General features: G+C 46.9%; 1 protein-coding gene across 6 annotated transcripts in view; it reads left to right on the top strand.

The window, feature by feature from the left end:
- LOC116943884 (tenascin-X-like) overlaps nucleotides 1-14,511 on the top strand; it is a 156,527-nt gene that overhangs the window by 21,380 nt on the left and 120,636 nt on the right. For 5 of the 6 annotated variants that reach the window (XM_032957190.2, XM_032957195.2, XM_032957192.2 and 2 more), the window contains exons 6-13: nucleotides 793-939; nucleotides 4,410-4,565; nucleotides 5,062-5,088; nucleotides 5,770-6,003; nucleotides 7,087-7,263; nucleotides 8,113-8,301; nucleotides 12,189-12,338; nucleotides 13,104-13,232. In XM_032957190.2, coding sequence (XP_032813081.2) covers nucleotides 793-939; nucleotides 4,410-4,565; nucleotides 5,062-5,088; nucleotides 5,770-6,003; nucleotides 7,087-7,263; nucleotides 8,113-8,301; nucleotides 12,189-12,338; nucleotides 13,104-13,232 — 1,209 coding nt within the window. The remainder of the gene's footprint in view (nucleotides 1-792; nucleotides 940-4,409; nucleotides 4,566-5,061; nucleotides 5,089-5,769; nucleotides 6,004-7,086; nucleotides 7,264-8,112; nucleotides 8,302-12,188; nucleotides 12,339-13,103; nucleotides 13,233-14,511) is intronic. The other variant, XM_032957191.2, reaches the window with a different exon arrangement.

Here is a 14,511-nt window from a genome sequence, read left to right on the forward strand (position 1 = left end):
TTTTTAAATACCATATAAATTGTTGTTAATTTATAGACTGCACATTAAATGTATATATTTTTTTTGTCTACGCTGGAAAGAACACGGACAACATAACACGTTTTGGCACACTAGGGGGTGGAATGCTACATCAGGGCTTGATGGATAGTTGTGCTGAAACCCATGAACACTTGCAGATGTGTATCTGCGAGTCATTCTTCGAGATTGAGTGCGAGTACCCCAATGCAGAGAGAATGTTTAAAACGTGCTGAGAAACCGATTCGGTTTCCCCAGGGAAAACAACGTGCCTGTGCATTATTATAATGTCACTGTGTTGTGTGTGATTTGTTTTACACGTATTCACACGGTTGGTATATATGGTGTTGTGCAAACGTATGCACTCAGGTTGTCCTTTTTTAATGATTATTTTTATTGTTGTTGAGTGGGACCTGACTGGACTTACCAGTGGTCTCAGAGCTCTAACTCCATGCTGCAGGCAAAGCTGCTGTCACCTGCCTCTGCAAGATTATCGGACGATAATAATAATATATATTTTAAACGAGCGGTTTGTGTGTGTGTCCTATATATATCTCGCTTGGTGTGTCTTCATTTATTGTGATAATATATGTTCACAAGGTACAAGATGTCATACAGGATGAGGCGAATGGCATCTTTCCAGTGTAATGTGTTTTTTTATGCCCGGTTGTAACTGATGATTGATGGGTTGCCGGTAATAAACATGAAAACAGATTTTTACTTTTACTTACGCGACGTGTTTTCTCACCCGCCCCTCCCCCCACCCCTGTCGCTTAGCCGGCTCCCAGGAGCGCTGCTACGACAACACGCTGGGCTCAGCGCACCTGGTGGGCGACACCTGGGAGCGGCCGTACCAGGGCTGGATGGTGGTGGACTGCACCTGCCTGGGAGAGGGCCAGGGTCGCATCGCCTGCACGTCCCGCAGTGAGTGGGCACCCCCCTCCAACCCTACCCCCCTGCCCCCCCCCCCCCCGCATTTGCCGATGGAAGCTCCCATCGGCCGCTCCCATCGGCCCTCTCTCCAGCTCCGTGTTCAAATCGCTCCCAGCTCAGAACTCGTTGATGGCTGCGGGACCCGTTTGACGTCGCTTTACTCCATCCCCTATAAACTGGTGAGGGCTGTATTCGGAGAAAACATTTTTTGCCATCCTTCCCCCACACCTCCGATTAGCATGGATGTTCATGTACGGAGTGGAGTAGTAAGTTCACCATCCATCCAGCCATCCATGCTTCCCCGCATTGCCGTGGAGGGTTGCTTGTTCTATTCGCTCGATCGCATTCCCTTCTTCGTCTTGCCTCGCGCTCACCTCCTCTCTGACCGTTCATCACCTCGCCCTTGGCTTTGGTGCAAGGTGCGCCTGTTGTTTGTTTTGTTAGTATTGTACTATTTTGTTCTCTAAGCACTACTGCTTGCCAGCACCTCCTTGAAGCGTTCCATTGTTGCCTGCCCCTCCTCCGTATGCGTCGCTCTGACGACGTTGTTGTTCTGTGCTGAAGCACCACGGATATTTCCCTTGCACCACTGGCTGGGTGACTGGCTACACGGGACTTTCCGTGGAACAAATGAACATTAATTGATTGCAATTACTATTATGCTCGTTTAGCCAGGAAAAAAAAAACCTCGCCCAGTCGGTCGCTTCAATGTGCCGGGAGCATCATTCCTGCCCGAAAATAGCGGTGTACAATCCGAGATCAAATCGACATCTTAACAGCATAACCATGAAAGCCTCCGCAGTAGAATAACATGTCGTGCTCGATGTAGTATGGATACCGTGTTACTGTGAATGCACGAAATTTAACAAAGAAAAAAAACACAAAAGACGGCTCTCACTCTCTCCTCGTGCATCGCTGGGAGTTTCGCTATGGTGTAGATGACGCTGTGGTGCGTAAAGATTGTTTTAAATGCTCGCCCTAGGGAGGAGGGATTCGCATGGCGCAGTTGTGTAACACTTGTGCCCCGCAGCAAGAAGATTTCCTGGGTTTGATCCCCGACTCGGGCGCCTTTTCTGCGTGGAACTTTAAATGTTCTTTCCCTCGTTCGGTTTGGGTTTTCCTCCGGCATCCGCGGTTTCCCTCCCGTAGCTAAAATTAAAATATCGCACAAGGTGTGACCTGGTTTTGAGCCAAACATCCTATCGCTGGGTAACTACAACTGCAAACCACTCGATTTGGTGGATCGCACCGGGGTAGCAACGTCACCCCCACTCCCCCTCCCCCCCCCCCTACTGAGAACTTGGCAGGGAAGGCCCCTCCTGAAAGAGGTTGAGGAATTGGCGAGACGTTCTTGGTTAAACGAGCGCTACAGAGCCCCCTGAGTGGTGGTGCGTGTTGAGAGACGCCGCCCGTCCCCTTTGCCGTCAGGATGAGCACGTCGACAGCTTTGTTCACCTCGTCGCTTTGTGCATCTACCTTGCAACCTCGGTGGGCAATGTCTGGTAGGATGGGGATAGTTTAGTTTTATTTGTATATGTTTGGGTGATTTATTGTACTTTGCACTCCTATCTTGTTTTTTTTTTGTCGTTGTAACGTTCTTACCCGCCCCGACTGGACATCTGTGAAAAAAAAAAGCTTTATAGCTCCATAGGATTCCTCCAGTTTAAATATTCTGATTCCGATCATCCTTGTACCTTCATGCCAATGCCAACGTTTCTATTCGTGCTGCGGTTACACATGCAGGGGAGGGAGAATGTCCAACAGAAAGCACCAAAGGGGTTGTAATTTCTTTTCACGACAATTTTTTTTTCACTTTCACGATGGTTTTTTTTTAAAAGCAATTAACCTGCAGAGGGATTGTGACCAGTAAATTAATGCTTTCAAAACACGTACAATTTGACAAATATTTAATGATGTTTCAACCTGTGGGGTTTGGCATGTTCACTAAGAAATGTACTGTTCACCTCAGGATTATTTGTGAAACGTGTATTTGAGTTTCCTAGCAACCTAAAATTTTAGTTAGTTTGTGAATAGGTGCACATTTTGTAATCTACTGGTACTGTTGAAGTTACCGTGGAGACCTTTACTTTGGTAAAGACGACCTAGTTTTTTTTCTGGCCCTGTTTTTTTTTGAGAGTTTAAACTTGTCCACATTTGTAAGGATATTTAAATTGAAGTTGGTAGTTAAATTAAATGAATTTCTATCGTAATTCTATTAAAAACTTGTGATTGATATCGGTCAAGTCAGTTTGTTTCGGGGAAGGCCCATAGGGCTAAGGATCTCGTTTTCAATGGTGACCCTGGCCAAAACAGCCGAGCACTTCTGGCAACAACATAATATTGTGGTGCGGTCATTTCCCATGACCTCAACCTACCTTAGATGGTGCAGAATGCTCTTTTGTGCATGAGCATAAAAGGAACCGTGTGATGGTATGTACAATCGCACCTACCCTGTATGGTTGGTGACGAAATGCACAAATCTGAATAGCACAGACAGCAATGACGATTAAAGGCTCACGCAGCTTCTGTGTTCACAGTAGGGTTTGACTGTTGTTTCAGTAGAAGCCCAAGCCCCCCTCCCACCCCCTACTTTCCACTGCTTTTTGCAGTGGTCTATGGCAAGTATGGCAACTTGGCCACCTTTTGTCAGTTATTTATGGGCAGTCTTTTAAGACATCAATTCGGCCCGGTGCCTTGACTTTTATTGTTTGGAGAATATCTAAACATATAGATGAAACCATACCTGCTGGAAGAGTAGGCCAAGTACGATCTAGAGGGGGGCAGGGGCGCCATTGAGCTTCATCTAATGGGGGAGGCTCTTCTACCAGCGGTGACATGAGCAAGCAAATGCGGAGCTGCACCTGTCGCAACGTTTATCTCAAAAGATTGTAGAAAGTAAGCAAAGTATGAAAAGCATCGGATCGTGCTTTCCACTCGTATATTTAATTTTAATTGGTTCACGTGACTTTTACAGCCACTGGAGGGGTGCCGCATTCGCAGTGTGTATTTAAAGACAATTTTAAATTGAATTGTGACGGCGAATCTTGACAATTCATCGTAATGGGAGGGAAGTAAATTTGGAAATGCCCTCTTTTGTAGTTTCCTGCCAGGTGGCTCAGCGGCAGAGCGAGCGGCTCGCAATCATAAGCCCGCGAGTTCTCCTGGTTGGTGCTGACTCCGCCCATCATCCCGTTGGGGGGGGGGTCCATAAAGTGAGGACCACTTTGTGGCGAATTCAACAGTGGTTGTCCGATGGATAGACTCGTCCCTCCCATAGGAATGTGGAATGCCCACCACTTGCTCTGGAGATGGGTATTGCCTCAATACTCATTCGTGCATTAAAATACAGTTATGAGTCTAACTGGTGTGCGTAGCATCTATATCAAAATAAATAGTACGTATAATTGCTCTAAAGCCGCCCGATAGAACCGTTTACATTTCAACTCGTTCAAAACCCCCAGACCGCTGCAACGACCAGGAGACGCGACGCTCGTACAAGGTTGGCGAGACGTGGTCCCGAGCGGATGCGCGAGGGCAGCCCCTGCGATGCCTCTGCATTGGCAACGGCAACGGGGAGTGGAAGTGCGACCGCCAGACCTCCAGCGTCACCGCCACGGGTACGCCGCCCTCGCTCCTTCACAAGGCTCCTCCGTGTCACCGCCGCCACTTCCCCACATTTGTCTACGGCTGTCACGCTTGCCTGGTGGCCTAGTGGCGTCACGGTGGCGAGATGTTAACTACCTCGCATGGTATACAGGAGGTCATATATTTGGAGTTTGCGTGTCTATCCTTCTCTCTCGCCCCCCCCCCCCCCATGGTTGCGTGGATTTTTCTCAATGCATTTCGGTTTTTCTCTCCACATTTAGAATCAATGTGCATTTAGAGTATTTGGCTGCTATCAATTTCCATACGAGAAACCACTTTGTTGAGCTGTCATTTGTGGCCAGGTCGCTTCTAAAAGAGCTATATAGCTCAGTGGGTCTTACCTGGTAGAATACAAATATTTTTTATTGCGAGCATGTTAACTCCCAACAAAAAACAAAACCCAAAGAAGGACCATTGCCCTGAAATGTCACCTAATATATATTTTTTTATATTTGTTTTCCTTTTAAGGTCACACAGTGGCCTTTATTGGTGAATGTGAGTCCTTTGATGTTAATTGTCCTTGTGCACCACTGCTAATGAAGCAGCATCACCAAATAATGTGTTTTTAATGTTGACTACTGGGTTATCAAGGTTGCACAGTTGTGCCCTCACGCAAACACTACTGATGGTGGTGGCTATGCACGTGGTCTGCAATCCAGCCCTGTGGAGGCAGCGAGGGTCGGAGGATCGCACGAATGTTGTGAAACGCTTTTCCTGTGGGCATTGAGTAGCCATACCTTGACTCGCCGGGAAAACGCAGTACAGCAAATATGTGGGCTTGGCCTCTTCCCTCTGTGTGAGATAGTGTTTGTCCCACATGTAAACACTCATTAATTGGCCGATAACACCTTCATATACAGAGGACCGCAGAGTTTGGGCAATTGATGGTGCCGGCTCGCTGCGCAGGCTGCTTCTTTCCCGCTTTTCTGTGGCTGTCTCGTGCCTCTCAAGTTATTCTCTCGCTCTTCGAGAGTGAGGAGTGAAATGCAGTGCGGCTGGCAGCACCTCACAAGTTGCAATCAGTCCGCATTGTCAGCACGTTCCCTCTTCCCGATTGAACGCCACACATTCGGCGAGCACGGTTGGCCGCGCACAGCGCGAAAGAAGTTTCAACGTGCGAACGATGGTTTGTCGGCGGCGTGCGCCCCCCCCCCCCCCCTCTCTCTCTATCTGTAGGCACAGGACAGCTGCACCAGGCAGGTGTGCAGGACTCGGGCACACACCAGACCAGTGTGCAGCAAACGAGCGTGCACACGAGCGTACACTCGTCAGTGTACCGGCCCACGGTGCAGTGCGAGGCGGACGGGGGCGCGCTGTTCAGCAGCGGCGAGCGCTGGGTGAAGTCGCAGGAAGGGGGGGGACAGCTGCTGTGCACCTGTCTGCCCAGTGGAGTGAACTGCCAGACCATCGGTAAGCCCCGGTGGATACGTTGACCTTGAAAGTTGCTGGGGATTTTCTTCTTTTTTTTTGTCCGTTTGATGAATAGCAATTCTTCGTTTGGCGCGGTTAGATGCAATCCCGAAAGAGTGCCGGGCTAAGTCAGGAATTTCCGTTGGCGAATTGCGTTTGCTCTGTAAAGTCGTTTCATGGCGGGACAAAAAATCTGAGATGAGGATACGCCGCCGCGTTACTGTAGCGTTCCGCGTACTGTATCGTGTACTGCTCAGGTACCCAGCTCAAGAAAGTGGTTTGCCCCCTGCGTTAATAATGGTGTGCATTCTGCATTATAACAAAGTGCGCGTTCTGCGTAATAACGGTGTACGATCCACGTTGTGCGACAAGTGTTCCTTCATAGCAGAACCGCGTTTGAGCGAAAACGTGTGATAGTGTGAACACGCGTTAAGTGAGGACTTGCGGTACGGCCGGAAAAAAGTTAACGATTCATAATATATGTTTTGTTTGTTTGACCAAATGCCTGTTGTAAAACCCTCCGCCACCTAACATTGTCAACGAAATGAAACTGCCGCGTGCATCGAGTGTTAAACACGCCAACTGTTATTGTTTCGGTTTACCGGCGAAACTGAAGAACAATTCTCACTAAATTTAGATAACATTCTATTGCCCGTGAAAGCCGATGTGTTATAAACATGTTTTTGTAAATTTTTCAATTGATCAATCCAATAATGGCGTCTGAGCACTTTACGTAAAATAGAATTGACATGAATGCCCTGGCACATGTAACCTACATCACATTTTAGTGGTGTCATACCAACAAAGCCGTGTACCCATAGGCAAAAAAATTAACACAATTAACAAAAGCACATCAGTTTGCCTTTATGAATCTCAGCAAGTACCGTTAAGGGTATGGGATGATAACCGACACTATATACGGTACATTCAAATCATTTATCGGCACTATACGCTACATCCAAATCGTTTATCGATGCTAAATACGGTACATACTAAATTGCCTGACAATGCGGCGACTCTTGCCAACCACGCCAAACCCCCCCCCCCCCCCCCCTTTGCTTTTGCTTTTCCTCCGCGGCCCAGCCATAAAAACACACGGCGGCAACTCGGATGGGGCTCCGTGCGTGTTCCCCTTCACGCACGAGGGGCGCGTGCACAGCACGTGCACGGCCGAGGGGCGCGACGACGGCAAGCTGTGGTGCAGCACGACCGCCAACTACGCCCAGGACAAGAAGTTCTCACTGTGCAGCCAGGAAGAAGGTGATCCCGCCCCACCCACCCCACCACTTCGCTGTCCAAAAAACGATGGCTTCATTTTGTTTAGTTTTTTTTTTTCTGTTCTGAATCGCACGTGGTTTTAATTAAATTGTTATCCGTATATGGTAGCGTAACTAGTTTGGGGGGCAAGGGAATGCCTTGCCCCCCCCCCCCCTCCCTCCCTCCCCGACGTTGGAGCGCCCCAACAGCGTTACGTGTTCGAGACCGTGAGTGTGTAACGACGATGTGATTCGACAAGAGGACCCGTGATATATACTAGCCTAGGTGCTATCCGGTTGCTACACCCCTTGAGCTGATAATGTCGCTACTTCGCCATTGTCTGTATTACAATACTTAGTTGGGCATCGGAACGACGACTAAAATGTTTCGATCCGTTTCACTGTTAACTACGCTTGGCTTGCCCGTTGGAAGTGGCAGCTGCAGTGGAGTTGTGTTTATTAGGTTGTTTTTGTGTGTTCTAAGAGGCGAGGGTTTCTGTATTTTAACCCTTTCCTCTTCCGAGACATCTGTGATTTGCCAGGTGGGTCCCTTTCACCGCTGAGTCTTGGAACGTGCAAGCAGTTTAGCGGTGGAGAGGCATAGCACCGCTGTTTTTAAAGACATTGTACTCACCGCAGAGAACCGTAGAGACACAACTGAACTCTATGATAGCTGTCGCCAAACTGTGCCACACGTCCTCCTGCATGGCCTTGTAGGAGCCTCGGTACCGATATTCGTTTTTATTCCGGTTGGTACGTGTGTACGTCATTGTAATGAAACCAGAAGTAAAACTGGATTACGTGTGCGTGTACGTCATAAGTTTTTCTTCCGGTTACGGCCGTCATTGTACAGGAACAACGGTGACGCTGGTGACCACAAGGGGTGGGAACTCCAATGGAGCGCTGTGCCACTTCCCGTTCGTGTTCGGTGGCCGAGAGCACGTCGCCTGCACTTCGGAGGGTCGCGCCGACGGCATGAAGTGGTGCAGTACCACGGCCAACTTTGACACCGACCAACGCTACGGCTTCTGCCCCATGGCAGGTGTGTGTACGGCCGTGGACCCCAAGGATGCTGGAGGGCTAGGTTGTAAAAAAAAAATAGTGAAAGTAGTTTTATTCTCAAGTGAGCTAAGGTTGGTACTCGTCTCTTGTTTATGTTCCTGAGCCAGTGGAGCAAATTCCACATTCCTATGATGGTGGTGGCAAGCATCTACTCGATAGGAGAGTCGCTGTACTTCCCGCAGAGTAGCACATGTATGTTGAACTTTCGCACCAAACGTAGCCAACCGTGCTAATCGCTATAATGTAACTCGAAGCAATGAAGCGTTGAGCTAGTCTGCAACAAGTATTTCAGCTCGCAGCTTAGGTTTGTCAGCTGCATCCTTGCCACGATGTTACCTGGGTGCAGGAATTAAATTTGCATGAAAATCTCGGAGTATAAAATATTGAATGCACGTGTGTCCACCCTTCACAATTTATTTTGCGCCAGGTTAATCGCATGAAAAAAAAAGACGAAAGAAAAATGTTTTCTTGTCGAGGGTACACCCACAAAATTGTCGCCTTTCCCAGTGAACATTTTACCGCTGAAACATCCAATACAAACCAATGAGATGCGTGCCTCGTGTCTTATTGGTAGAAATATCTGGAAGTTGGGTTCCCCATCGACTTATATTTAAACCTTTGCGGCATGGCGTCATTGTCTGTTAAGGCAAGGCAATGGCTTTGACGTGGTGGTGCACTAAAAAGTTAAAAATAATAATTCTACACTGTAGTCCAGCGCTTTGGAGGGCAAGGGTTGGTGGACCGTGCAAACGTTGTGAAACTCCCTTCCCATGGGCAGTGAGGTACCATACCCTGGTTTGCCAACAGAAAATGTGGACTCCACGTGTTCCATTTGTGCAAGGTTAGTGTTGCCTCCCCACGTGTGTGGGATTTTTCCGGGTGTGCTGGTTTCCTCCTACATCACTGGAGTTGGGACAAACATCCCAATGTAGGGCCACAGAGCTTGGGCAATTGTTGGTGCCTGTTCCGGTAGCCTTCCTCCGCTTGCTTGGTTTCCCACACTCTTGAATCTCCGGAAACTGTGTGCATTATACATATGTAATTTTAACATGTTTTACTTGATAAATGCAAAATTCAGCGTTTCCTAACCTTCCGAAGCCTCAATCTTGATTTGAATCCATACTCTTTTGTTCTTTCGGTAAAGTTCACGTAGGTATAGAATAAATCACGACGTTTAGATCGCAACGCAAGCGGTCGTTCTCGGGCGGATAAAATATAATCCAGCAGTGGAGCTGCTGAAAGCGAGAGAGCAGCTACAACAAGGTGTTATATACAACACGGTTATATATGTGGCGAAGCCCATCGCCACATATATAACACCTTGTTGTAACTGCTCTCTCGCTAGTTCAGCAGTTCCACTGCTGGATTATATTTTTTCTGCCCGAGGACGACCGCTTGCGTTGCGATCGAAATGTCGTGATTTACTTCTGAAGCCTTTTAAGGCCCGCCAGCCACTACTTTGCCAATGCATTTTTTGTTCTCGCCGCAGCCCATTATCCACGTGAACCACCCTTAGTAAAATTGCCCACTGGGGGACATGTCTAGCCTAGCAAGTCAGGAAGGAGTTGACCGGATAGCATGGTGCGTTGAGGAGTGGTGGGGGAGGGGATGGGTACGCTACACATTGACGGGACTGGCTTATAGCCTGGCATGTAAAGCAGTACGTTGAAATGGGGGGCTACTTGTGTGGTAAACTACTGCGCCTTGTAATACAGGTCGTGGGTTCAATCGCGTGGACAATGTGCTGAACGACACTCGATACAACTCGAACATATCGGGGAGCGAGGCAGACATATTAACCACCTCGGCTGGTATACAGGAGGTCGTGGGTTCTATCCCGACCCTTACGCCTGTATATTTGGAGTGTGCATGTTGTCCCCGCGATGGCATGGATTTTTCTCTGCGTCCTCTGTTTTTTCCCTCCAAGTTTAGAATCAACGTGCATTTTAGAGTATTTGGCTGCTATAAAAAAAAATCCACGCGGTAAGTCACTTCATTGGACTATTATTTGTAGCCCAGGTAGCTTCTGAAAAAGAGAGAGGCATGCCAACTAACCAATTTTTTTTTTACTAGGAAAAGTCCGACTGAACTATATAGTTATTTTCCTGAAGCGAACTAGCCACAAATAATAGCTGCACTAAAAGTGTCTTATGTGGAACTTTGTGGCAGGCAAACACTCTAAACGCACGTTGATTCTAAATGTGGAGGGAAAAACCAGAGGAGCCCGGAGAAAAATCTACACGACCGCGGGGAGAGAGATGCGCACACTCCAAATATACAGCAGGAGTCAGGGTCAGGATTGAACCCAAGACCTCCTGCATACCGGGCGAGGTAGTTAACATCTCAACACCGGGGCGCCCTGATGATGATGGGACCGCGGCCCTGAAGCGGAGTCTGAAGCACGCAGAGCCCAAACTTTTTCTGGTGTTTCAGGGGCAGCCCCCCCCACCCCCCCCCGTCTTATTTGCACTATCACTATTTACACAAGTGCGGTAGTTTAAACATTTCTACTCATTAGAATGATCAATGTTCATAATGACATTGAAATCACAACACCATTATTAACCTCGAGATAAAATTGGTATAAATCACACCCGATGTTTTAGCTTTCTGTGGTAATTTTGTCCTGAATGAGGGTTCTTTTCGGAAGGGCAATTTTTTTTGGGAGAAAATAGCATCGGAGATTTCTGCTGATGGCAGGGACTTTGAGGCTCGATCAACCGCCGCTGAGCGAAGGGCTCCAGTGTCTGTGTACGGCCAATAAAACGCATCTGTCGTCAAAAAATAAACACTGCAAACACGTTTTCAGAGGAGCGCGCGTAATGTTTCTCCAGGGATGTAAACTACATAATAAACACCGTGTTGGTGTTTATTATATTGTTTTCAGTGAAAATATTGAACCAGAATTGGACGAGTTTTTTTATACTTTTATTCAATTATTTAAATAGAAAATGCATCATGCAGCGAAGGGAATCCACGTCCATAAATAAAAATGATTAGAGATAAAAATTGATTAAAATACGTTTTAATAGGAAATGGTTAATGCTTCATAGATATGCAAGCTGTGATGAGTGTTTTTATTGCCATCGCTTAACTTCAGTCCTACTTGCTCTTGTAAACTGGTACAATGTCCATGCACGCTGAATGATATCGTCACGTCATAAGAGGTGTAATGTTAGCAACTCTTTATATTGTGTGTGGTGTGGAGTTTACAGAATTTGTCTAAAGAACAAAGCAGGGCAACAGAAGCGCATTATTATTTTAAATTCCAGAATTTGTCGGTGTGGTCAACTGCATGTTTCTCCTGAGAACAACTTTTTGGGTTTAGTTTGTTGTCCTTCCCCCGCACCTCCGATTTAGCACAGTTGACTACTTGCGGTGCAAAAGAACTTCAATATCAGACTAAGATTGTATTTACACTGGAAGAATCCGATGAGCTACAGGTCAGAACGTTACACCAACAAAGAATACAAAAACACGAAAGGAGTACAAAGTATAGGAAAGGAAAGCATATCACTAAACATTTTTTTATCTTACCAGGTGGAGCCCACCCGAGGGTTTTTTTCAGACGCGACCTGGCCACAAATGATAGATTAGCGGAATTGCGTACCATGTGGGCATGTATAGCAGCAAAATAATCTAAATAATTTTCAACGCATGTTGCTAAATGTGGAGGGGAAAAACCTCCCCTGCGTACCAGGTGAGGGAGTTAACATCTCGACATGGGGAAAAGCGCGGGACAAGGAGACGCACGAGGGGAGAAGAAAAGGCATGGGTTGAAATCGATCCCCCCCTGACCTTTTGAATCAAATTCACGACGATGATGATAATTGTGGGCGGATGCTGCCCACCCCCCCCTCTGCTCAGCTCACGAGGACGTGTGCACGGCGGACGGCGTGCAGCACCGCGTGGGCGACCAGTGGGACCGGCCGCACGAGCTTGGCCAGGCGATGCGCTGCACGTGCATCGGCGGTGGCCGCGGCGACTGGACATGTGTGCCCTACACCAAGATCCTCGGTGGGTGCCCGTGCGCAGTCGCACCAGCACGCGCTCGCACGCCGCTCGCCAGTTTCTCGCCAGCTTGGTCGCGTGACGTCGGTGTTATTTTTTTAATTATGTTTTTTATTGCAAGAACAGCACGCCGCGTGACTCGCATGATCTGGCATCGCAATTCGCGGAGGGCGGTCCCGATGCAACTGGACTATATGAAGGAGGGGAGGGAGTAAGTGAAGTGGCACGGGTGTTTCGAAAAAGTCTACATTTTTTGTACTGGGCTTTAATCGCAGAATGAACGGGGTGAAAATGGTCATGCCGTTCGCCCGTTACCTGGCACACCTGTACTGTGAAGTTCAACATGTGGGCTTTGTTTGTGGAGGCACGATGTTGATGGCATCACACCACCTGTTCAACGCCCCAGACTGGGGCACATTCACAGTTCTTGCAATTGCCCGGTTGCCAGAACTGTGAAACGTCGTACTCGGTTGTTAAATGTTTGTGGATCGCTCTCCACCATTTAACTGGTGCTGCTGAAGCAGGAAAAAAGTGAAACGTTTGTTCCTCGCATGAAAACTTTATTTCTTTGGCTGTGTCAGGTGGAGGAGGGTGGTACGACACACATTAGCATTTCACCCACGCGGCGATCTGACTGAAAAATCAATCCTCAATTGTACTTGAAGTGTTAACGGACAGGTAAGTTGGCGACTAAACTTAATAACCTGTGTGTGTGTGTAGTGTATGAAGTTTGCAGGCCCTACCAATGCTCTTGTGTTGTGTGCATTGCAGACCAGTGCGTGATAGACGGGCGGACATACAACGTGAACCAGACGTTCCTGAAGAGACACGATGAGGGCCACATGATGAACTGCACCTGCTTGGGACAGGGCCGTGGACGCTGGAAGTGCGATGCGATGGGTGAGTTATTAACATTGTTCAGCGCTGTCCTTTGCCATTGTTATCATCATTATTATCCATTGTCAAGCTTCATATACTACTACTGTCAATCGTCCTCATCAATGCTTAGTTCACACATTTCAAATATAAAATGTCTTAGTCTGTACACCAGCTTCTTGAGGTGACCTGTTCTCCAGTCTCTCCATTTACCCAATCGGTGATATATACAGTATAAAGATGTTGTCATGTGTATATAGATAAAGCCGTACAGTATAAAGATGTTGTCATGTATATATGTATATAAAGCCGAAATGAGTGTCTGTGCAAGAAAACTGTTCTGTTAAGTATATGAATCAGAATTGAGGACTCATTTGAAAATTATAAAATATAATAGTTCAATATGTTTTACAATCAAACAAGCACTTTCCTCCTGTTTTTAGTCCGAATCCAGGAGTGGAAGTTCCATTTCCTGGCTGGACAGGCGAGTTAGTCCACACCGCAACCACTGTTGACCTTCAACAAAGCGATTGTCAAATTTTGATTTAAAGCTTTCGTGACTGCAGGGATTCATTTTCTTGGTTCTTTCGGTAAAGTCACGTAGAAGGGAAACAATAAAATAATAAAAATATAAACCAATAAAATTCTCAGGTGATGATGATCATCAGGTGATGATGATGATCATCAGGTGATGATGATGATCATCAGGTGATGATGATGATCATCAGGTGATGATGATTGCTTGTGTTGCAGTCGAAACGTCGTGAGAATTTTATTGTTTTATATTTTTATTATTTTATTGTTTCCCTTCTACGTGACTTTACCGAAAGAACCAAAAAGCGATGGTCATTTTTCATGACCATTTTGTTTGGGTTAGATTGCGCAATTGTCAACGTATTTTAAACCCACCTCCACACAACGCAGCTAATTGGTAGGGGTTGTCACGTAAACAATGCCAAATTGTCACAACTTCAGCACACCCATTAGTGTATTTTAAGAGCAAACCCACAACATGTACACTTTGAATGCACAAATTTGAGCGAAGTAGTAACAAATTGGAACGTTACTAAATTGGCTGTGCCTGTTGGAGGTTGGTTTACGATACATCATTGGTCGCAAAAGCCGAAAGTGTATTTTTTAATTGGTGGTAATGTTATTGACCTCTCCAAAGGACTTAAATGCCAAATCGCGGTCCAGCTGGATATTTTGCAATCGCTTAAAAAAAAAACATTTGTCGTCCATCCAACTTTTGCAGGCATTAGCTTTGAATGTTTTACTCCACTTTTGCAAATAATGGCAACTT

Source organism: Petromyzon marinus, chromosome 19 (genome assembly GCF_048934315.1).
Source record: "Petromyzon marinus isolate PM22_M1 ecotype Great Lakes invasive population chromosome 19, UKy_Petmar_22M1.pri1.0, whole genome shotgun sequence".
NCBI lineage: Eukaryota > Metazoa > Chordata > Hyperoartia > Petromyzontiformes > Petromyzontidae > Petromyzon > Petromyzon marinus.